This window comes from Trichoderma camerunense, assembly GCF_050948025.1.
Source record: "Trichoderma camerunense strain CBS 138272 chromosome Unknown V8C40scaffold_10, whole genome shotgun sequence".
Classification (NCBI taxonomy): Eukaryota; Fungi; Ascomycota; class Sordariomycetes; order Hypocreales; family Hypocreaceae; genus Trichoderma; species Trichoderma camerunense.
Window position 1 is genome coordinate 403,754 of NW_028145360.1, and position 22,717 is coordinate 426,470.

The 22,717-nt window shown below is 50.6% G+C and overlaps 5 protein-coding genes across 5 annotated transcripts; 2 read left to right on the forward strand and 3 right to left on the reverse strand.

The window, feature by feature from the left end:
* Positions 1-5,513: 5,513 nt before the first annotated feature.
* On the reverse strand, positions 5,514-6,232 carry V8C40DRAFT_266391 (60S ribosomal protein eL33; the record flags this gene model as incomplete). Its single annotated transcript, XM_083219755.1, has 5 exons — positions 5,514-5,611; positions 5,670-5,770; positions 5,836-5,931; positions 6,136-6,145; positions 6,208-6,232. The coding sequence occupies 5 exons, from the start codon at positions 6,230-6,232 to the stop codon at positions 5,514-5,516; spliced, it is 330 nt and encodes a 109-aa protein (XP_083072505.1).
* A 2,276-nt stretch (positions 6,233-8,508) lies between these two features.
* On the forward strand, positions 8,509-10,979 carry V8C40DRAFT_246511 (glucose-6-phosphate dehydrogenase). Its single transcript, XM_083216124.1, has 6 exons — positions 8,509-8,712; positions 8,861-8,936; positions 9,001-9,021; positions 9,119-9,463; positions 9,545-10,484; positions 10,570-10,979. The coding sequence occupies exons 1-6, from the start codon at positions 8,696-8,698 to the stop codon at positions 10,683-10,685; spliced, it is 1,515 nt and encodes a 504-aa protein (XP_083072506.1). The 5' UTR covers positions 8,509-8,695; the 3' UTR covers positions 10,686-10,979.
* Positions 10,980-12,248: 1,269 nt separating this feature from the next.
* V8C40DRAFT_275163 (mediator complex subunit MED14-domain-containing protein) lies at positions 12,249-15,466 on the forward strand (the record flags this gene model as incomplete). Its single annotated transcript, XM_083220672.1, has 3 exons — positions 12,249-12,728; positions 12,794-13,980; positions 14,059-15,466. 3 exons carry the CDS (start codon positions 12,249-12,251, stop codon positions 15,464-15,466), a joined length of 3,075 nt encoding a protein of 1,024 aa, XP_083072507.1.
* Positions 15,467-15,937: 471 nt separating this feature from the next.
* Positions 15,938-18,191, reverse strand: V8C40DRAFT_246515 (oxygen-dependent protoporphyrinogen oxidase). The gene is made up of 3 exons (XM_083216125.1): positions 17,690-18,191; positions 17,010-17,618; positions 15,938-16,952 (listed from the first exon to the last, which is right to left on the reverse strand). Exons 1-3 carry the CDS (start codon positions 18,140-18,142, stop codon positions 16,224-16,226), a joined length of 1,791 nt encoding a protein of 596 aa, XP_083072508.1. The 5' UTR covers positions 18,143-18,191; the 3' UTR covers positions 15,938-16,223.
* A 193-nt stretch (positions 18,192-18,384) lies between these two features.
* On the reverse strand, positions 18,385-22,565 carry V8C40DRAFT_246516 (SNF2 family N-terminal domain-containing protein). The gene is made up of 4 exons (XM_083216126.1): positions 22,244-22,565; positions 22,010-22,177; positions 18,948-21,914; positions 18,385-18,892 (listed from the first exon to the last, which is right to left on the reverse strand). The coding sequence occupies exons 1-4, from the start codon at positions 22,325-22,327 to the stop codon at positions 18,740-18,742; spliced, it is 3,372 nt and encodes a 1,123-aa protein (XP_083072509.1). The 5' UTR covers positions 22,328-22,565; the 3' UTR covers positions 18,385-18,739.
* Between the last annotated feature and the right edge of the window lie 152 nt (positions 22,566-22,717).

Genomic DNA, 22,717 nt, shown 5'->3' on the forward strand with positions numbered 1-22,717 from the left:
GTGAAAAAAAAAAAGGAAAGAAAAAATTGATTAGCACGGACGATGACGATGGTCCAAGATTTCGGACTAGCCCGACACCGACGAATGATGCTGCGCCAAATACGAAAAACTAGATGGGAGGTGTAGGGGCGAGAGAAGAAGAGGGCGAACAAATGGAAAAAGATGAGAGAACTAATATCAAAATGGGTTACTATCGCACAACGAGTTGCTGCGAGGTGGGATCGGGCGGCTCAGGCGACAACCAAAGCATGTGCGTAATGTGCGTAATGCTGGCTGAATACGAGGTCGGCGGCAAAAGAATACGCCTGCGGGATCCAAGCCCGCTATATGTACGAGGATCTGATCAGCAGTTAGACGCCGCAGCTCAGGGCGACTCAGGCAATCAAGACACCGGATGCGCCTCGCTGCGAGACAAAACAGCAAGCGAGCGCCGCCTAAAGCGCCATATGCCCGCATGGCGTTCGATGGTTGACGATTTCCCCAGTGCTTGGATAAGCGGGAGTTGATGTGATGTGCCGTCTGCGAAACCCGGGATCAACAGGTGCGACAGCTGTGGCGGCGAGCTGCGCGTCAATCCCTTCTGCCCACCGATGGCAATGACACCATACGAGTAGCTCTTGTACTGTACAGTATGCAGCAGCCATCGCTGCTTTTCATTGTTGTTGATTTGATGAGCACATCAACAGTAGAACAGCCAGCAGAAAGAGGCGTCTGGTTTGTTTATGTCTCGACGGTGATATCCGCGAACCCCCCAAGCCCTGGCCACGATTACTTCGACTTGCCCAGTCCGGTGCCCCAGCAAGCCCACGGAGTGCTACCTTCACGTTACGTCTGCTAGGGCTGCTTGTACGGAGCATTTATGGAGCACCTAGTATCACCAGCTGCCTCGAGCTCGGCCAATTCGCCATGCCCTTGACAATGGTTTCGGCCTCATGCTCTTTTTGCTTTTCCACCGTCCGCCCCATTCCCGCGCTGTCGTCCAACCCGCAATCGTCAATGAATTTAATTTTGGCAGGAAAAGGCCGGGATAGGCAATTCGAGGCGGAGACCAGATTGGCCTCGAACCAAACCTTAATGCTTGTGAGAGGAGCTATTGAGCTTAACGATATGCCATAGGGTCCCCGGTTGCCCTCGCTCTCTCACCGGCTACCTCCCAGTAATGAACCAACCTGGCTGATATCTTGTTTTCTCGTCCCATTTCGGATGCTGTGTCACATGAGAGGCTCGAATACCACAAGTGTGCGCTCGGCCAGACACATGGCAATTTGAGTCAGGTGTTGCACAGGTTGCCCTTGATTCCACGACATCAGAATGGGCTGCGAAGAGGCGTTACGAAGTAGATAGTGATGCATCAACAGGCATACGAGCGATACTAATCAAATCCCGTTATCAGTCTGCATTCTCCCGTACGCAGTGCTACCTGTATGGCAATAGCGCCGCGGCCAAGTAGGTGTGCCCTCATGTTCCTGGACAAGCGTCGGCACCGAGCTTCGTGTTCTGGTGTTGCTCACACCCTCCTTTCCCCCAACAACCTTGCAAGCGACCTTCTTTAGCTCCTCGTTTACCATGAGCCTCGTCCTCCAGGCTATATGGGGTAAGTCTTGATAATTCATTTCCCCTCTAGAATACGGAGTAATACCGTGAGCTCATCACGGCATCATGCAGCTATCGAATTGTTCTGTCTCAGTCGCAGCTGCAGGACTCTCATGCTGTCTCAATTCCACTCTGCAGAGCTGATTGAGAATAGTTTCTCAATAGCGGATTCTTGGCAACTGGCGTGTCCAGATGAAACCCTCAGAGGAAGAAAAAAAAAAAATAAGTAACTAGGCTCTTGAAATCAGCGCACTAATGCCAAGCATGCACAAGCTGATTTGATTATCGCGCCAGCCTGGAAGAGACGGCGCGCGAAAAGCCACTACTACCAATCTCCTTTCTCCCTTGTCTATTCTATGTCGTTGACGTATCTTACACCTCATCGTGCCTCCCAGTTACCAGGGTGCGCTGTTTCGTTCGGGGACACTAATGCCTCTTTTTTCTGGTTCTATATTCATGGCATGTCCCGATGGGATCAGCTTGGCTGTCACGAATGCCCTCCCCGGCATAATGCAATTGTCATTTTTGCGACATGCTGCATTGCATTCTGCCGGAGCCAAACAGCATTGCCATCTCAAATCGTCGATCCACGCCCGGGGGGAGGGGAGATGGGGGCCTACCACTAGGCAGGCTTGCCCCAATCCTTTTCTTATGCCCGAGACAATGACCATCGACGATCATTCCACAGAAGACTCCGTATCGGTACTATTCTGGGAAGTGCTCGTACCAGTAGTGGTTCCGCGTACCAAACTTGAGCTCCTTTATTACTCGGCTAAAAGGTGCTCCAGCCAGAGCTAGTGACCTCATCTGTTGTTTTGTTTTTTTTGTTTACTCTAGAAGACTCGGTGAATCCCAGTAACTGAGGGGCAATGGCTGGATGTTAGTTCAGAAACCGTGACACTAGGACGGGCCGATCATAACCCAGGAGGACGGGCGTTATGTTTCTATTCCTGTTGGATGGAATGCAGACGCGGTTCTTTCTCCAGACGCCTCTCCCAGAAGCATTCTTTTCTGTGGCGCGTCCTAGCCACAGTGGTTTAAGGTATGATTGTAAGACATCTTGGGCGTTTTCTGACTGACACTGCCAACACGAAGGCTGAGAAGCAAGTAATACGAAGCAAAGAGTGCAAACTATAATCGAGGCTACAAGTACCTTACGGAGTACAAGAGCATGAAGGGATATGCATCAATGCCCAAGCCACACGTTGGCGTCTCAGTCCCGAGCCTCCCGGACAATGAGCCTGTTTTGTTGTTTCTCTTCTCGGCACATACATGCGAGCGCACAATCAATCGCACACAACAGGATTTGAGGGGGAACAGAGTTGCAGGGACTAGGTTACCTTGCCTGGCCAATCCGCCCAATCCATTCAGAGACGTGGCTCGGGGTTGCGCAAGTGCGTGAGTTGGCGGCGTGTGGCTTCTGCGGCCAGCCTAATTTTCCATTGGCAATGCGCTTCTTCTTTTTTTCTCTCTTGTTGTAAGCATAACTCACGGAGTAAGTATTCCGTACACACTGTGCTTTCAACTGCAGCCGAGCCCCGAGGCTGTGTGTCCAGATTCCACGAAGCCTGAGAAGCGTGTCAAGAGATTGATCCTTTGTACTGAGCCTGTCCTTTTTGACATTGGCAAACCGATGTGCCGAAATACATAAACTCCAGGAATTGAATTTAGAGTTGAACGTTTCGGCGTCTCCATAACGGCATGTGAGCTGATTGTTAGCCACGCGGGGTCCATGAGAAGGGAGAGACCGAGATCTTTCCCTCGCCACAATTTGCTCTTTTTTTCTCTTTTTCTTTTTGACAAAGTTTCATAGACCTCGTGTTAGGTCTTTTGACTCAAATAATGGGAGTGTGCTTAAGCGTGCTTATTTGAGACATTTGATGTCGTACGCGGGCTGAGAATCATCCATTGGAATTTATCTGTCTTACCACGGATTCTTCTATGGAATTCGACGTGACTTGTCTTTCTAATCCTTTTTGCGCGCGCACATGAACTTAGGGGTCCTTTTAAAGTCAAAGTGCTATAATGACGCGGGGGGCGTCGGCCATTGTTTGCTTTGTTTGGTGTCTTGTAGATGATGATCGTGGAATGAATGGTTCAATATCGCACTGCGATATTTGTCTGTGAAGTATCGATTTGTATTTTGCGATTGGAGGTGATCCAAAAGCCTATTGCTGCTGAATATTACGACTGAGTAAGTCTACTCTGTAGAGATTGAGCAAGTCTATTCCGTGGAATATTAACCCGTGTATGGAATGTGAAACGTGATGCAAACTTATTGTTCTGCAGCATGGAAAGCGGGTTTCCCCATTTACATGCTAGCTCATGAAGACTGTGAAGACTGAAGCTTTCCATCCGCTGAATTAGGCAACTGTGTTTTAACCGTATGGTGTTTCTATTCTAGTACATGTGGGCAGTTTGGTGTTATTACTCGAGCCATATGCTATGGGAAGGTGTTTGATATCTAGTCCTTCGATATGGACTTCAACATTGACTCGATATAGTCGTCGTCAGAATTTCTTCAGTCGATATGGGAATCTCAGTCTCGTTTTACTGTTGAATCCATATTATCTCTGCTCTTCTCCGTACTTTGTCCTATTACGTAGCAATGTTTCCTTATATGGGCTGATTCGGCATTATTTGACTTCAGCTGTTCGTATACTTCATTCTATAGCCTCCCTTGAAGCCGCTTGGGGTTTGATATCTGGCTTGCAGTTTGGCGCAAGCTCAGACCGGGTACAGACTCATTGAGCACACTCGGCAAATCAGGTTTGGCGGACAGATGTATTCCAGTGTCTTTCTTCGGATCTGCACTCGGCTGCTTTTCTTTCAATCTTTTCTAGAAGGGCGGCATTCTTGTCTAGAAACCTTTGTAGCACAGAAGATAAAGAGCTAAGTGGGTGACCGATTGTTTATGAGGTTGATTAATGCCTAAGTATGCATAAATTGACCTGAGAGCTGCCTAGAGGTACAGCCTGAATATCCATGTACCTAGTAGTTAATTATCATGTGAAGATGCCCAATGATAGCTTCGCCCATTGAGTAGAACCGATGAATTTGAACTGTTGGGTAGCTGATAGCCCAGTATGGCAACAACCGTTCTATATAAATGATATGTCTACTACTCTGCCCCGGGTACTTGTGTTGTTTCTGCCTCTTACTATTCTGCTGTATATACGCCCGATAGATCTGATAAGATCTGATCTGTGAATAATTGGTCTCATTGGGATTAGGGCGACTACGGCTCAGACTGGGTTCGTCGTGTTTCATAAAAGGGGCTATTATTACATTTATCTTCACATGGGTGGACTTGCGAAGCCTCCAAAGGAATTGCAGAGGAACCAATTGGAGGAGACAGAGCAGTAATGAAGTCATAAGAATAAACCAACGACTATCTTCTCTATGTGAGAATTGCCGTGGACAGGCGACTGGAGTGTCGCTCTGCAGTGCAAAATCCATTAAAGCCAATATAAAACACTAAGCAGGTATCGCATCACGAATACTCCGCCATCTGTCGTGTATCATTTTTCTTTGTTTTGTTTTTTTATGCGCAATTCCTTTGAATTGCAGGCCATCATGAGATAGGCAGTTCTTGCTGGATGGATACACGAGAAAAAAAAGCCCAGAGACCGAGTAACAAGACAGGCGCCAATTTTTGGAGGGGGGGAAAAAGAAGAAAGAAGAAGAAGAATTGGTCTGCCACAGCCTCAGTTCGTTTCGTTTCGAGTCTCCATTTCTGCAGTTCGCAAAATTTTCTCCCACATACGTCAAGTCACAGTTGCCCAAGAACCTTTCGAAGTTGGGAATTTGACGAGTTTTAATTGAGTGCCTCAAAGCAAGGCGATATGCTTTATCCTTGCCTCGACCAATGCAACCAAATGAGAACCGCCCTCACTACCAACTCCAATCCGAAATCCTATTTATATCGACGAGGGGTACAGCATGACGCGAACGGAAGCACCGAAAGACTTTGAGGGAAGAGGCTTGGCGAACTTGGCGCGGACAACGCCGGAGTTACCTGGTTGAGAGCGTTAGTTGGATCGAAAATGGCTTCAGTGACGAGAATAGATTATTACCGTGAGGTCGGGTAACCTTGCCCCAGATCACGCGGATCTTGGTGCCGCGGATCTCCTTCTGGCCACGGTAGACGAAGGCGACCTTCTTGCCGAGGTAGAAGCTGTTTTCGCATTGTTAGTACTGTTGCCCTCCCCATCATTCTGCGCTCGAGATTGTGAAACGTACTTGGCAGCGTTTGTGCTGTCAACACCCTCGATCTTGATCAGGCTGGTGCCAGGGTGGGTGATGTTACGAGAGCGCTGGTAGCTCAGGTGACGTCCCCTATGGTTGTCTCTGTTAGCCAACGTTCGGTTTCTTTCGGATTTGGTGCAAAGCAGTCGGGAGATTTCGAGGAGGAACGTGTTTCGCGACGTGATGAGGCAATTCTCGTCAAAGCCAAGAAGGCACCCATCTCTCCCATTCCCTCACTGTGATCCCCCTCTCCTTCTCCGCTGCCATTCGGAATTCGCGATCGCAATTACTTACTTGACGTATACTGCCAGAAAGTTAGTACGATTAGATGACAATTTCGCAGAGTCCATCGGCAAGGCAACTCACATCTGTGACCACTTTCGGAAGGCATCGTGTCTGTTGTGTAGCTTCCGCCCTCTCAAGTAACCGATATACAAGGAGGTCTGGTGCTCGTCGTTTGTCGTGATGTCGAACTGATGGCAACGGGGTGGATGCGATATCGTGTGTGGTGGCTCTAGCACGAAAATTTGAGCCCTCGGCATCACGTGGTGGCTTAGGGCATTTTAGTTCACAAGCGACTGTGGCTGGAGAGCGCCGCACCGCCTCATTTCCTACGAATTCAGATATCGATAAGGAGCCACACTTGGTTTTCTCGCTAGAGTCTTCCATCAGCTAGCCTATTTGGGAAAAGCATACATTTTAATCCAAATAATTCGCCCTACCTCTGTACCGGGGACGGCCTGCCTGCTTAGATCTCTCTTAGATATCACGCTCTTCGGGGAATATTTTTTCCTTCTTGAATCCATTGCCAAACTGGATATTAACGTATCATTCTTCCCGAGCTCTGGAAGACGAGAGAAAATGTTGGGGGCTGCGGGGATTAACCATTGGTCACCGTTGTCCTCTTCAATCAAATAGCCGGCTGAGTGCTCAGCCCCTCGCTTGCATAACATTGATCGAATCATTCAGCGCTGCTCTCTTAGTTCTCTTGGATCTTGATCCATTAATTGCCCATCTCTATGCCCACGGGATCATACGTCACTTTCGGTAGGCCGACTACCTACCTGGGTAAATGCACAGACACTAGGTTATCCATGATAGTTAGGCTATCACACATCAAGATGAAACCCAACTATGGGGACTATGTATTTGAACAGGTTGATTTAACTCAAGGCACTGGCACAAAACAGAAAAAAGAAAAAGAAAAACCAACTAACGGAAAAAAGAAGACACGAGGCAAAAGGGCATGAGGCAGCATCAGGCAAGTTATATGGGTTGAATGGTTATTACGAGTGCTAGTGGTAAATCACCAACATGGATGGATGCTCGGACAAAGTTTCCAATGTTCCATTCAGCGTGCCAAAATCGCCGAGGCCACTCCTAGTCCGGCCCGGGTTGTTCTCGGAAGATGCGGCGACTGATCAACCACAGGCCGTCTAAAAGTTCCCGGCTCCATGAGGGGGCAAGCCGGGGCGACCAGACCTCGAAACAGGCAGAAGTAAGATTACCAATCCCTCCCATGTGGTATTACTCGCAGAATCTTGTACAGGCTCTGCCGTATACTCGCTCTTTCGGTCCACTGGTGCGGTGTTAGGGGGTTTGCTGCGCTTCCAGCGGAATTATCGAATTCCCGTAGCGGCAACAAGGCCCTGAGAATCGAACAGAAGCACCACCTGATGTCTCTGGAAACCCGGGACAATAGGTCCTATAACGTGGACAGCGGACGGGCTGGCTAGTTGCTCGGCCCAGTCAAGCATCGGGAACATCCGTCAAGTTCTATGCTGCGCTTTTTTTCTTCCACTGTGTTCCTCTCCTTCCACGCATAAGGTACCTAGGTGGATTATCCCAGACTTTGTAAGCAACATGGCTTCCCAAGGGGTGATCCATGACTAGAAAACGACAAAAGATTTTTAACAATCAATAATAATGTTCCCGTCCCGAATCTTGTTCCCTTGGCGAGTGTGCTAGGGGATGCAAATATGGCCCTTTTTGGCAATTGGTGTTTAGTTGAGGCGTTATCTGCAACTCAATCTGCGGGTGACCCCCTCAGTACGAAATAGGCATACGGTGCTTACATTTGTCAGTTACGAGTACATACCCACGAAGGCAAAGTAAGATGCCGATGTGCAATTATGCAGATGCTACAGCCATGATAGGTAGGTGCCAGTTGAATGAATGCCCCGTTGTGCTATACTTGACAATAGTGGTTTTCAATTACCTGGACAAGTAACCTATTTTCAACTCCAGTCCCTTCATGATATTCCCGACTTCACTGCCGTAAACTTCAAGCTTTGTCTCCTGGCTGTTTGCCTCCGCCCGGTATCGCCCACGCTGGCTCACAGTTGAACCCCCATCTTTCTCCCGGTAGACTCAAGCCGGGCAAATTACTAACCGTGCTGGATGGTGGAGAACGGCCCTCGAAAGGAGCCCCGGAGGCTACGTGACTATCGCAGTGCGGCTAGCAGGACTCCGAGCTTCCTGATGACTTTGCAGCCCAGCAGGTACCTGACGGCACCGACGGAGAACAGCACTGAGGGGCGCTCTAGCAGGACTTGCGCTAATACTGGAGCACTTGACGCTGTACTGCCAGAGCTCCAAACTCCGTCAGCGCATTCTAACCCCGTCGCCTAAAAAACCAAGCAAGCCCACCGCGTCTCCCCCTCCGATCCTCAAGCTCCCTCTCTTTCTCTCCCCAACCCAACGCTGAACCTTGATCTTGGACCGGCGCCTGCACCTTCAATCTTCGCCCCAAGCCAGACCGGTTGTTTGCTACTCTCTTGTACGCTCAACAAGAAGCCAGTTTTCACTTTCCCGCGTTACCTTATCCAGTCCGAATCCAGAGCAAACCGCAGCAATGGACCCCAACCAGCCGTAAGTACCGGCAACCCCACCATGACACCAGCTATCGTCACTGCGTCTACAAGCTTCAGTGCACGGCGGGGTTGAGCCAAACTCTGGCATCGAGAGAAGAAAAAAAGAGCATCCGCAAGAAGACGGTTCGCTAACAATTGCGATGCAGCCAAACGCTCGAGCTCAAGGAGAACACGACGATTATCGTTCTCGGTGCCTCCGGAGATCTTGCTAAGAAGAAGACTGTGAGAGGCCACCTTAATTCATCGTTGTTTTGCAACTCTTTGCGCTGACACAAGCACTTCGCAGTACCCCGCGCTCTTTGGCCTGGTAAGCAGTCCAACCATAACCACAGAATAGGCTATGCGTTTTTTTGCAGAGGAGCGCGGCCATCGAGATGTGCACCAGCTTACATGACAATTGTTAGTACCGAAATCAATTTCTGCCCAAGGGCGTCAAGATCGTCGGATATGCCCGGACAAAGATGGACCACGAGGAGTACCTGCGACGGGTGAAGTCATACATCAAGACGCCTACCCCGGAAATCGAGAAGCAGCTTGAGGAGTTCACCAGCCTGTGCACCTACATTTCCGGCCAGTACGACAAGGATGAGTCCTTTGCTGTTTTGGACAACCACCTCAAGGACCTGGAGAAGGGATGGCCAGAAGCGCACCGCCTGTTCTACATGGCGCTGCCTCCCAGTGTCTTTACCATCGTCTCCCAGCACCTGAAGAGATGCTGCTACCCAACCAGGGGTATCGCCCGTGTCATTGTAAGTTGACGGCATGCTTCTTTTCTGCCTTGATGTCTCATTCGTTTTATTGTTGTTTCCCTCCTAATCACTCGCCTGTAGATTGAGAAGCCCTTCGGCAAGGATCTTGCCAGCTCTCGCGAGCTGCAAAAGTCTCTTGAGCCCGACTGGAAGGAGGAGGAGCTCTACCGTATTGACCACTACCTCGGTAAGGAGATGGTCAAGAACATTCTCATCATGCGCTTCGGCAACTCCTTCCTTGGTGCTACCTGGAACAGACACCACATCGACAATGTGCAAATCACCTTCAAGGAGCCCTTTGGCACCGAAGGCCGTGGAGGCTACTTTGACGAGTTTGGCATTATCCGAGACGTCATGCAAAACCATCTTCTCCAGGTCCTCACTCTCCTGGCTATGGAGCGCCCCATCTCCTTCGACTCCGAGGACATCCGAGACGAGAAGGTCCGTGTCCTCCGAGCCATGCCTGCTATTGAGCCCAAGAACGTTATCATTGGACAGTATGGAAGGTCATTGGATGGCAGCAAGCCGTCGTACAAGGAGGACGACACTGTGCCCAAGGACTCTCGATGCCCAACATTCTGCGCTCTTGTCGCCTACATTAAGAACGAGCGATGGGATGGCGTTCCATTCATCATGAAGGCTGGCAAAGCCCTCAACGAGCAAAAGACGGAGATCCGTATCCAGTTCAAGGACGTTACTTCGGGCATCTTCAAGGACATTCCACGGAACGAGCTTGTTATGCGCATTCAGCCCAACGAGAGTGTCTACATCAAGATGAACTCCAAGCTTCCTGGACTCAGCACCCAGACCGTCGTTACCGAGCTTGACCTTACCTACAGACGCCGATTCTCGGACCTCAAGATCCCCGAGGCATACGAGTCACTTGTCCTTGACTGCTTGAAGGGCGACCACTCCAACTTTGTTCGTGACGACGAGCTGGATGCTAGCTGGCGCATGTTCACTCCCCTGCTGCACTACCTGGAAGACAACAAGGAGATTATCCCCATGGAGTACCCCTACGGTAAGTTTCTGTCTCATCTTTGCCAACCCTTGGGGCATTTTCACGGCCTAGCTGAATTGAGCTTCAAACTAATCCGTCGGTGTAGGTTCTCGAGGCCCCGCTGTTTTGGATGATTTCACAGCATCGTATGGATACAAGTTCAGCGATGCTGCCGGCTACCAGTGGCCGACAACCTCGGCTGCCCCTCCTACCAAGTTGTAAGTGGCTGGTGCAATTGCAATGCACAATGTTTGACATGTATTGCCTTGGATCCTAGATGGAGCAAGCATAGTAACAATTGTTGCAGTTAAAAAAAGAAAAAAATCTTTGTTATATACATCGTCCCCAAATATAATGCATTGGACGTATCATGGGTCTCAGGCGGGATATGGCTGTGAGGTAGTATGGATTTCATAAAAAGTTGAGCGTCGTCTAAGCTGCAGTGGCACGTACTGGATTATCAAGAGCTTAAGCTTCTATTTCGCAATATGAAGAAAAATAAAAAATTCTAGATGACAATTTTCTCCCGAAGTGCATTCTAGTGTTCAACTTCTTTGTTGTAGTCTTTGCCGAGTGATGATGTCGCAGTGTCTTGGGAGAGGTCCGTGTGGTAGGTAGTTCAACCAAACAATCCCATCAGTAGCAGTAATTACCCGTGCACCGTACTATGCAATCAATGACTTGGCTGGTTAATTGCTTGGAAAACTGCTATTCAAGGTCAAGTTTCCATATATATTCCTTTGCCAACATGACCCCCATTCTACCCAACTTTTAGGCTATATAGTGCTGCCATGCACTGATCGGAACCACCATCCGAATTGCTGGCTAAGATGCGGCCGTTCAGGTACTTCGTCTCGGGCAGTTGTTATGGGCGCTTCTCAAGTCCATCTGGTCCGTGCGCAAACTCACGTGATCTGCCGTAGCTTTCGGCGTCCGCCTTGCCCGTGTTACCTCGAATCTTTGAAAACGGAGAAGGGCGGCTTTGTTGGCGCATCATCCTCAACCCCCGACCACGACCCAATCCGCGCCTGTATTTCATCCTCCTCCCACCTCAAGGTGCACTGATCCGAGCACCGCCAGTATCGCCGAGCCTCGAAACATCCGGTGCCTGAATTCAAGCCGCGTTCGCGCTCTCTCGACTGCTTCCGTGCCACTTTCTCTCGCGAAAGGCCCATAATCAAACCGAGCCATCCAACACGTGCAGACGCCCTCAGCCGTTGCTGATCTTGTTGCGACATCTACCGAGAACTCTGATTCCTAGCAGCCTCTTCGGAATAGCTGCTTGATTACTCAGCGCTGCCTTTGAATTTATATGCGAACTCGTTTCCAACGCGCCTCCGACCGTCCGCATCGGTGCAGACGACCTCGACGGTCATGCTCCACTGCCGCCGCTCATAAAGAGGCAGAACATAACCTTTCCATGATACGCGTGCGATAATTCGACATCTCTCTCGCGAGCCAGGCCGATTGCGTTGTTAGGGGGCGTGGTGCTGGCAGTATCAGTTTCTGCGTGGGGGCTGCGGCGACTTCGTTTTTACAGCTCGATAAATGCCTGGCGTCGTCACTATGGACAGTGGAGGCCAGAATGGCGCACTTTCCGACCACCACAAGGACTCGGCCGTGAACGGCATTAACGGTGTCAAGAGCATTGACGGGCCGCGAGTCGCGCCAGATAAGGGAAAGGCGCCAGCTACAACTACAGCCAACAATGGGAGCAATGCTGTCAATGGAGGGGGACCCGAGGGCGAGGCTCGATCAAATTCTCCGACCGAGCAAGTTTCGCGGATGAACAATCTCCCTGATGAAATCGTTCACATTACTCAGGGCTTCGTTCCGCTCTCCCTCCTTCTAACACGACTCGCTCAGTCTACGCACAACATGTTACAAGACAAGATCGCCGAGCTGGCCAAACTGCCACTTCCTGCTGCTGCCACGAATGGGACTACAAACTACACTCAGAGCGCTCCGGATGACACTTCAGGCGAAAACCTGAGAAAGAAGGCGATGTTACTACACTTCACCCAGGACATGCATGCAAAATGGGTTAAAGCACTTGTTATTGTGGAATGGAGCAGGAAGGCTTCCATGGTCAGCAAACTTATCGATCTCAAATTCCATCTCGATCAACAACGAATCCTTTACGATACGGCCCTGGATAGCATTATCAATGTAAAGCGGGACTTGACGTATGCCCGTATGCCAAGCCCTGATCTGAAGACGGCGCTACAAGTTCTTTCCACTGGAACGGCGCCATGGATGCCAGATGTAAGTGGAACTCCTTTATAACTCCAAACTAGATTGATCCTTTTCTTACGATTTCATGTCTCTAGCTTCAATACATTGAGCCGCCCCCTTTGACAACAGAGGAGCAGCTGAGGGGCATTGGTGATTTGGATACGTTGCTATCTCTGCGATTAAACCTTGACGATTTTGACAAAATTCCGCATCAGTTCAGAAACTACACGATTGGATCAGGCCGGGTCACTTTCAAAGTTGCTGGAGAATTCGAAGTGGATTTGACGATTGCGGACGAAGATTTCGAGAAGCAGTTTTGGTTCATCGACTTCAGATTTGCCTTTCGACCGGCGGCACTATCACTCCCCGAATCGTTACGAACACCACTCGAAAACTGCGTAAATGAGGCACTGGCAAAGGATGGATTAACCGGTTGCTATCAATTTTTGCACGAATACGTCTTAACCACCAAGATTAATGAGCTGAAGCGCCAAGCATTGCAGCTGAGCCGAACATCATGGACCGGCACATTGGCAGTGGAACCTCTAAACAGAGCCTTGTCCATTCAGTACTGGACGTCTCGTTCACCCGCTACTGGTCTGAAAAATTGGATCATTGTAGCGGTAAACAGCGGACGCAAGCAGGGAGGCAGGACAGATCCAAAGGCATCAAGTTTCCTAGCGGCAAAGTGGTATCGCGATGGTAAAGAGGTCAAAGACGTTGAGATTGAGGTGAACACTGAGAATCTGTCGGCGGAGTCATTGTTGAAAGACGTCGTTGGACGGCACATCGAGCACATCCTGTCAAATATTCACTCTGGGCTGTTGGCAGCGCCAAGGTTCAAAAATCGCGAAACCGGCGTGGTCCTAAACATATCAAAAACCGATCCCGTGGCATCCTGCCTAAATCTGCAAGTAGGGTACGGTGGCACAGTGTCACTCTTAATCGAGCCAACAAGCGGTGCCTTTGCCATGAAGCCACATTCAAAGTTTTCTATTCAGCCGGAGCTTCAGCTAAACAATGGCAAAAACCCAACGGAAGACGGAGTCAACTTCTTGGAACACCTGCGATGCGCAATTATAGAAGATGAACTGGGTAGAATGGGAACTGCTAGGGGCTGGTCTGTCCGGAAAGCACCCGTAAACGTCGATGAGTTGAGGTCAATTACCAAGATGCGAAGATGGAGCCGTACGTTATGGCTACAACACGGAGGATGGGGTTCAACCTGGTTTGTTGGAGTGATTCTCAGCCTGGAGGGTGACGAATGGTGGTTGCTCGAGACGTGAGTATATGCCGCTCTTAGCTTGATATTTTCTTGTTGCTCCCCCTTTTTCTCTTCGCGGCTAATCAGGAATTTTAGGGATTCTACTCAAACGAATGGTGTCTCCAAGTTCCACACCAAGCTTCCACTTAACAAGGGGACACCTCACATGTCAGGCAGTTTTTGGGATAACCTGAATCTATTTGCAGGTGGCATGATTACTCAGTCAGTCGATATGAGAGAGCTACATCGACGTAGGGTTAAGTGCCAATCGAACGGAAGTATCGATTTATCTCTACCTCAACAAGTCAGAATGCCATCCATCGAAGTGGCACTATCGGCCATATTCCCAACAGTGACGCAAGAAGACGCGGACGAAGTAAAATCACAGCACCACAGCGCTTTTGGATTGAACGAAGATCCGCAGGTACTTGCGTTATTACGGTTGAAGGCGGGAATCTCTCCCTCGGCTAGGGAACCGTGGGCGGAAAATATGGTTGCAATCAACTTCAAGGGTGTTCACTCAGAGTCCAGACGTGAAGAGACGAGCGAAGGAAGCTACACAACAACCCATGAGCTGGTCTGCACTTCAGACGTGGTGATCAGAGTGCGACGACCAACAAGATTCTTGGACCTGAAGGGCGTGGTGGATCGGAATGTTTCCTACAACCCTCAGAGAGGCGAATTCATCTTACAAGTCCAGCGTCGCGTCACTGAGCCAGTTTTTGACATCCTAAAGTCGCGAATTAAGGCAATTGACAGATTTGTCAACTTTCTCGAAGCTATGGAGAACGCTAAGGGGTCAATTATTAGCGAATCGATCACGTTGAAGGGAGTTGTGTTTTGCTATAGCTCGCCGGTACCCGCGCCGTCGGATGGGGAAACTGCCGCTCCTGCTCCAGCTCGCGAACTATGGAGAGTGAAGATGGATCTATCCAGCGAAGATATTGATATTCACATGGAGAAGGATAACCCCCATGTCCGGGTTATCGATCTCGCAAGGAATTTGGCCAGCACAGAAGGTGGTATCGGCTTACTGATGGCCTGGCTTCCTATGTCATTACACGCCATGAAGGCTCTTGTCCAGCTGGACGCCCAGTGGACCGAGCTGTTTAAAAAAGGACAGGGCCAGTTGGACTTTAGCATGAAATCCATGACGTGGATTAATCTCAAGTATAAGGATCTTGCGACTGGCCAACCTGGAGACAAGGTCAAGAGGAGCATTTCCATAGATGTCAAAATGAAGGCCCGCCGTGGTGAAGGGTGGTGGCACGCTTGGCGGTCTACTACCAACGCAGCACCCGACGATTTTGACCAGGCTTTGAAAGCTGTGTGGGAAGGCAAAGGGAACAATTGGCTTGGTCTTACCAGCGGCGCAGCAGCCCAGTCTAATGAGGCTGTCATGGATATGCTGCTTGCGATTGATGCTGCGATTCGAGGAGTTGTACATGCGTCACCGTCAATACCACCCGGCGGCGTGAAAGCAGAGGTGATTACTTTAGACTAACTACAAGGTCGCAAGGGGGGTCCTACAATGGTATAAGGCAGAGGTATATATATATCTACTCTCCACAAACGAAACGACTATCTTGCGGAGAGTTTCCGTCAAGACTTGTCATATCAAAAAAGGGGACGGATTGCAAAAGAACCAAGGGGCTGTTACGAAGCTTGGAAGGGGGTTTGGTCGGTTCGGTATCAAGGGGGAAATTTGCGGCATTCGTGCTTTTTTTTTCTGCTCCTTTTCTTGTCTATTTTCTTGTTTTTTTCTTTCGCCTAATGATACCTCGAGTGAAACGTGCAAAAAAGCTCACTACGCAGCGAGAGAATTTGGATAATGGGAGCATTCATCAGCCAGGGTAATCTACATTGGAAGGGGGGGCGGACGGGGGGGTTCTATAATCATTCGTCTTTTTTTTCACTCTGTTCTTCTTTTTTTCTCCCCTTTTGACTGATAAAAAAAGATTATGTGGATGGAAGACTGGAGGCGGCTTGTATTATGAGATAGATGCCTGGTAATTAATGTTATGTGCATAACGTGCGGCGGGATCCCGCTTTGGTTCTAATGCCCTTGTTTTTTTATATATTGATGCGTCCAACGCGAAATCTATGCTATGGTGATGAAAAGTGGTGATTGCTGGTGAACCAACTCAGCTTTTGATGTGTACTTTCCCCCTTTCGTTTCCGCCATCTATATGGTAATACCAGAGAAAGAGATTCGTACATATAACCCCCTATTGATCGTACCGTTTCCGACCTTTGTTTATTTACCTTCTAGAAAACCTCCTGACGGGAATCCTCTCCGTCGGCACGCCGCAGAACTGAGTCGGGAACTCCAGCTGCTCCAGGCCCGTAGTGAGCCAATTCTCCCTAGCAACGGTGTTAGCAATGTCGTAGCCGTTGCGCAGCGCGCCCATGGCGCCAATCTTCGTGTACGACCCTCCCGCGACGGCGAGCCTGCCCTTGAAGCCGTCGTGCAGCTCCTGGTCTGCGGCGGCCATGGTGTCCTGATGACCGCGGTTGTACTGCGGGATGCACTCGCTGGCGAGGCGGGCCATGGCGAAGCAGGGCGTGGACTGGGGGATGCCGAGATGGCGCTCGAGGACGGCCTTTGCCTGCTGGATGGCCTCTTCCTCGGAGGGCACCCGGACGGTCGGGCCATGTTCCTTCTTGCTGTCGTAGTAGTGGCCGCCCATGAGGACGAAGAGCTTCGTGCCGGCGGGCTCGTCGGGGCCCCTGACGCCAACGTCGGAGTCGAAGAAGACGCCCAAGGCGCGCTCGGGATTCTGCTCCTCGGGCACGGAGAGGGGGATGAGGTAGCCGAAGCCTGGGGGCTTGAGGTTTGTCTGGGGATACCAGATGTTGACGGTCATGATGGAGACTGCGTGCGAGGAGCCGAGGCTGGGGATGTCGTCGGTGATGCGGGCGAGGTGCTGGGAGGGTAGGGTAGAGATGACTTTGGTATATTTCTCAGACGAGTTTTCGCCGGTTGTGATCTAGATTTCGAGGCGTTAGCAAGAACGAGTGTATACATGTTAGCTGTTCAGTCGTACCTTGATGAGCTCAGTCTCCGAGTCATAGTCAATATCAGTAACCTTGGCATTAAGCTTAACCTCGACATTCGCCTGGCCCTTGAGAGCATCTCCCAACGCAATCGGCAACGTCTCCATGCCCGTCTCGCCAAAGTTCAACAGCGCACCCCTCGGCTGCTGCGCAAGCTTCCTGATCTGCGGATCCTGGCCCATGGCCTCCATAAACGTCTGTTCCGAGATGGCCATGTGCCGGATGTTGGGCCCTAGAGCCGGCAGATAATGCACCCAGTAGAAACGGTCGAGGACGCTCCGCGCGCTGAGGGTGTAGATGTCGCCGCCGTAGATGCCGTGGACCATGGCCGAGGCCAGGTTCTCGGCCACGGCTTTGCTACCTGTGATGTGGTAGATCCAGTCGGCGATGGAGAGGTCTTGGACGGGCACGCCGTCCTTTCTGCTAAAGAGCCGTCGCATCACGTATCCGAAGCCTGCCCATAGAGATTCGAGAACGACGGGCTCACGTGCCAATGCAGCCAGGCTGGTATGTGGAGGGAGCGGCACGAGGTGGTCGGGATAGTAGATGTATCGTGGTTGATCGGGAGGCGAGACGACTTTGAGACCTAGGTCGAGAGCCTATGAAAGTAGCATAACCTTGTTAGCTTTCTCTTTCTTCACTTGAACATCTTCCTCGCAGCCAGACGCACCAGATCCCAGAGCACCAAGTCGTCAAATCGCCAAGTGCTCTTATTCAACGACGAAAACGACCGCGGGCCACGCTCGAAATTCACCACTCCCTCAACACCGCCAACTTTCACAGGGACCTTGTCCGTCCTGATCCATCCGCCCAGCCGATCGCCGCCCTCGAGCAGCGTAATCTTGGTCGTCGCCGGCAGCCACTTGGCCAGATAATACGCCGTCGTCAAACCTGTCAGGCCGCCTCCCAGTACGGCCACGTTTGCGTTATCAGGCAGCTTCCCAGCCTTGCTTCGTTTCGCAGCAGCGCCGCCATCGTCGGTCGAGTTGCGAGCTGAGCTCAAGCCGCGGCCCAGGATGCGCCAGGCTCCGGATCGGGTTGTCGCTGAGGCGGCGCTTCTCCTCCAGGCGGTTGACAGCCTGAGGAGGGCCGTTGCAGCGCCATCCGCGCGCTGAAGGCTCATGTTGGCAGCTCAATTGGTCATTGTCGAGCTCTGGCCGAGCATGCGAGTAAAAATAGGAATCGTAATGGTGCCACCTCTGGAGCTCTCCGGGTACTCGATGGGATGATCGGAGATCGGGGCCCACTTTGTTCCGGGCGCTGGGAATGGAGTCGTGCCTCGGCGGAGATACGAGTACGAGACGGTGTATTCGATGTCTACGGGTTGATTTTGTTGTTTTACAGACTTTGACTGCCTAGGTGGTAAAACTATTAAGAGAAGATGTGAACGGCTTCTCTCAAGTTGAGTTCCTTCAATGCATTACTACTGTACAACTACACAAACTATATCTTTTTTTCGTCTGACACAAGAAGCTGGAGCATCGTCGATGCCTTTCCTACACCATCATTGCCCGGGATCAAGATACTGTCCTGCCGACAGAATTATCCACCACCAAGCTCGATTCAATCCTCATTAATCCCCCCAAGCATGAAAACGCCATAAGTTTTGTCGACATAATAAAGCAACGTTATTCCCCTCTCTAAAACTCGTATCCGCATCCTTTCCTTGAGCCCGAGTTGTTTTGCCCTTAATCCTTGCTTTTCCCGCTTTTCATCTTACTCATTTCTTCTTTCGACCTGCGGTCTTGGTCTTCTTGCCCTTGGAAGAGCCACCGGCAACGGAGTTAGCGTTGGAAGCGACGCTGGAGGCTCTTGAAGGGGAAGCTGAGCTGGCTTTGCTGGACTTTGACTTGACGTTGTCAAGAGCCTTATTCTAGAGACGTGTGTTAGCATTCGCCCCTTTTAATTTAGTCTGGGATGTTACATACCTTGACGCCATTCTTAGACTTCTTCTTTGCCGGTGCCATGCTCAGGATGCTGTCTTCATCATTCTCCTCGTCCAGATCGCGCTTGGACTTGCCATTGACCCCATTCTTTCCAGTTCCAGGGCCGTCCTCAAACTCCTTAACGATAGTCGTCAGCAGCGTGTTGCATCGTCGCGACAGCTCAATAGGCGTGCGGCTGAGGAAAAACCAATCGAAGCGGAAAAGAGGAGAGTCACGGATCTCGTCTCGCATCTTTTCATAGAGGCCCTCGGAGTCGATGCCATAGCGGTCGAGAAGAACCAACAGGAACCGATCCTCTTCTTCGGTGTAGACCTTCTTGTTTGTGGTTGAGACCGAGTAATTGATCTTCAGTTGCTGGAGAGGAACACGATACTGCTGCATCTTCTTCCGAAGAAGCTTGCCTTGATGGTCGATGCGCCTGGTTCGCTCTTCACCATCTTCGATAACTTTGATGTACTTGGGGTAGTCAGAAATTTCAGTGTATCGCTGCCAGAACACCTTGGCATAAGCCCGGATTTCCGCCGTCGTCTTGCTGTCAATCTCGTTGGATATGCCCTGGTAGTCGTTGCGGCCATATTTTCCCGATCCGTTGATAAACTGCTGGAAATCACGGCGGTTCCAATGGCCAAACCCTTGGTTGGAGAGCTCCTCTTTTTCAGCTCGTTCTTCCTCTGTGAGGGGTGTAGCAGTGTCGATCTCCTGCTGCTCGAGTGCTCTCTCAGCCTCGCGCTCGGACAAGTTATCATCGTCTCCATCAGGCAATGGAACCTTGTACCCAATCTCCTTGCGATAGAAGGCAGTCTCTCTGTCCTGCAGATCCTGCAGTCGGGGAGGGTAGAATTGGTAATCGTGAACTGGTACCTGTTTCGGCGCACGGGGAGCCTTTGGCTTGGCATCAGTCTTGGGGTTGGGATACATGGCCTGTCTAAAGTATTTGTCCATCGAGTAGCTCTGTTCCCTGCGTTCTCGCTTCGACGGATTGATCCAGTTCATGCCGATATTCTTCTTTGTAGCTGCAAAGTTTTCTCCATTCCACTCGTAAGCAGATTCGGATGTGAATTTCTGGAGATCCTCGATACCAAGCTTTTCGTACCTGGCATTCAGCTCCTTGGTACGGGACTCGCCTCGAGTCAAGATTTCATCGATATCCTCATCGTCCAGCTCCTTGTCTTTGTTTTCTGCTTCGTCCGTAGAGCTTTTTGACTGGAATACTTTCTCGGCACCGTGTTGAATCATGGACAAGAGTTCGTCCTTGTTTGCAGCGGCCTTGGCCGCAACCTGGGCACGGCCCTGCTGAATGACGACCTGGTCGAGTCGTAGTTTCTGGGCCGCTCGCTCGAGGACTTTTTCTTCAATCGCATTATCAGTGACGAATCTGTACACTACAACTTGCTTAGTCTGTCCGATACGATGTGCGCGGTCCATGGCCTGCAGATCAGCCTGCGGGTTCCAATCACTATCGTAGAGAATGACAATGTCGGCCGTTGTCAAGTTGATGCCCAGACCACCAGCTCTCGTCGTGAGCAAAAAGACAAACTTTTCTGATCCAGGCTTGTTGTAATCGTCGATGGCTGCAATTCGGTCCTCGTGAGCAGTACTACCGTCAATACGGCAATACTTGTACTGCCTGAAGACGCAATAATCTTCCAAAATATCGAGCAATCGACTCATTTGTGAAAAGATCAAGACTCTGCTCCCCTGCTTCTGAAGTCGTCCTAGCAACTTGTCCAGGACCTTCATCTTGCCAGCATTGTAGATCAGGTGCTCGTCAGTTGTGTATGGAGGACCCGGCTCAGCACCTTCAAAGAGATAGGGGTGGTTGCAGCACTTTCGCAGCTGCATAACAATGTTCAAAAGCCTGGTCTTAGACTCTCGCTTTCCTCCAGCACCGTTGACAGCATCGATATCTTTTTCCAGAATCTTCTGGTACCACTTGACTTGCATCTCGGACATGCCCAGGTACACGTTGACCTCCTTCTTCGGCAAAAGACTCTTTTCAACATCACTCTTGACACGTCGGAGCAAGAACGGACGCAAAACTCGATGCAGCTGTTGCACTACCTTGTCTTGATCTTGATCTTGTCCTGAAAACCATTGGTCGAACGCATCAGCATCGCCAAAGACATCGGGCAGGAGGAAGTTGAGGAGAGCCCAGAGCTCGTGCAAGTTGTTTTGCAGCGGGGTACCGGTAATGAGCAGTCGGTTACGGGAGTTGAAGAGTCGGATGACCTGCGAAAGAGACGACTCTTCGTTTTTGATACGATGTGCCTCGTCAATAATGATATACTCCCAAGCAAATTTCTTGAGATGTGCCTTTTCTCTCAGGACCATTTCGTAGCTCGTAATGCAAACGTCAAATTTCTCGTCGACAAGACGCTCGTTGATGAGTTCGTGACGCTCATCTTTTGCACCTTGGAGTACCAGCACATTGACTTCGGGGGTCCACTTTGCAAACTCTCGCTTCCAGTTGTCGAGCGTTGACTTGGGCACCGTCACAAGGTGGGGACCAGTAATACCCATGATGTGGCGGAGATAACCCAGAAAGGAGATGGTCTGCAGAGTTTTACCCAAGCCCATTTCGTCGGCCAAGATGCCTGAAATACCGTTTTCATGCAGCGAAATGAGCCAGTTGAGGCCTGCAACCTGGTAATCCCTCATGGTACCCTGGATAAACGAGGGTGACTCTCTGAAGACTGTATCTGCGGATCCACCATGCTTCTCGTCGCTCAAGAGTTCCGCGTCTTCCTCGGCCTCCGTTCGTCGCCGTCGATCACTTGTGGCGCCTCCTTTTCTGCCAGCGCCCTTCTTGCCTCGAGCAGCTTCGGCATTCTGATGATCGATCTCGGCCATAATGTCACGGATTTTAGGGTCGGGATTCGTCTCGATAAAGTGCCGGAAGAGATCGGTAAGGCCGAGCAAGTATCGAAATCTTCGAATAGTATCATCTTCCTGTTTGAAAGAGAAAGAACAAGGTCAAAGCGTTAATATCGAATACAATCTTAGGCAGGCATTGTCTTATAGCTAGGCAATATGGGAAAGCATACCTTTGATTCTCCAAGGCGGTCATGCTTCTTTCCGAAGATGCTCCGACGCAATTGATTCGCCTCGCTACGTCGCTTCCTACCATCTGTGAGGGGCTCACCAGCTACGCTGCTAGCTGTGGTGTTGGGGTTGGTGTCAGAATCGGTATAGTCGGGAGTCTCATCAACCTCCTGGGGTTATAGCTGTTAAAACATCGATCGAGCGGCGAAAACCAGCAATTAAATAGATGAACATACCATTTCCTCAGCATGAGGATGCTCCGGAGCGTCAGACATGGACGCGTCCGTATCCACGCCGTTGGCTCGAGGTCGCGGAGCCATTGCGACTAAAATCTCAGAGGGGAGCCTCTTTACGCGACTTGCGTGCACGAAACGCGCTTCAAATGCGCCGCTGGGCGAAAGTGCGAGGGGCCGGTGATGATTCCGTAAATCTAGCAGTGGCCTCTGGTTTCTCGAGATGTTTTGGGCGGTGTTGGAAGCCGTGAATCGACCTCCCTGTTGCTGGTGGAAAGGAGAAGATGTTTTTTCTAGAATTGCGCCTGGCAAGAGGCTCGACGTGCTCATCCAGAGGTTGTCGCCTTTGGGCCTAGCGCTTTGTGCAGGTCCCACCCTTGTCTCTCCGCCAAAGAAAGCCGATTCGGGCCCCCCACTTATTGCTCAAAGGAACAAGAAAAGTCCGGGAGCCCAAGCGGGATTAGCCAACGACGTCAA

Excerpts from the sequence above, each read along its gene's own strand:
- V8C40DRAFT_246515 (XM_083216125.1), bottom strand. The coding sequence starts at position 18,142 with ATGAGCCTTCAGCGCGCGGATGGCGCTGCAACGGCCCTCCTCAGGCTG. Across the intron at positions 17,619-17,689 it reads ACTTGGTGCTCTGGGATCTG|GCTCTCGACCTAGGTCTCAA; the intron begins GTGCGTCTGGCT and ends CTACTTTCATAG. Across the intron at positions 16,953-17,009 it reads CGGAGACTGAGCTCATCAAG|ATCACAACCGGCGAAAACTC; the intron begins GTACGACTGAAC and ends CTCGAAATCTAG.
- V8C40DRAFT_246511 (XM_083216124.1), top strand. Across the intron at positions 8,937-9,000 it reads ATCTTGCTAAGAAGAAGACT|TACCCCGCGCTCTTTGGCCT; the intron begins GTGAGAGGCCAC and ends AGCACTTCGCAG. Across the intron at positions 10,485-10,569 it reads CCCCATGGAGTACCCCTACG|GTTCTCGAGGCCCCGCTGTT; the intron begins GTAAGTTTCTGT and ends CCGTCGGTGTAG.
- V8C40DRAFT_246516 (XM_083216126.1), bottom strand. The coding sequence starts at position 22,327 with ATGGCTCCGCGACCTCGAGCCAACGGCGTGGATACGGACGCGTCCATG. Across the intron at positions 22,178-22,243 it reads ATCCTCATGCTGAGGAAATG|GAGGTTGATGAGACTCCCGA; the intron begins GTATGTTCATCT and ends CTATAACCCCAG. Across the intron at positions 21,915-22,009 it reads ACCGCCTTGGAGAATCAAAG|GAAGATGATACTATTCGAAG; the intron begins GTATGCTTTCCC and ends TCTTTCAAACAG.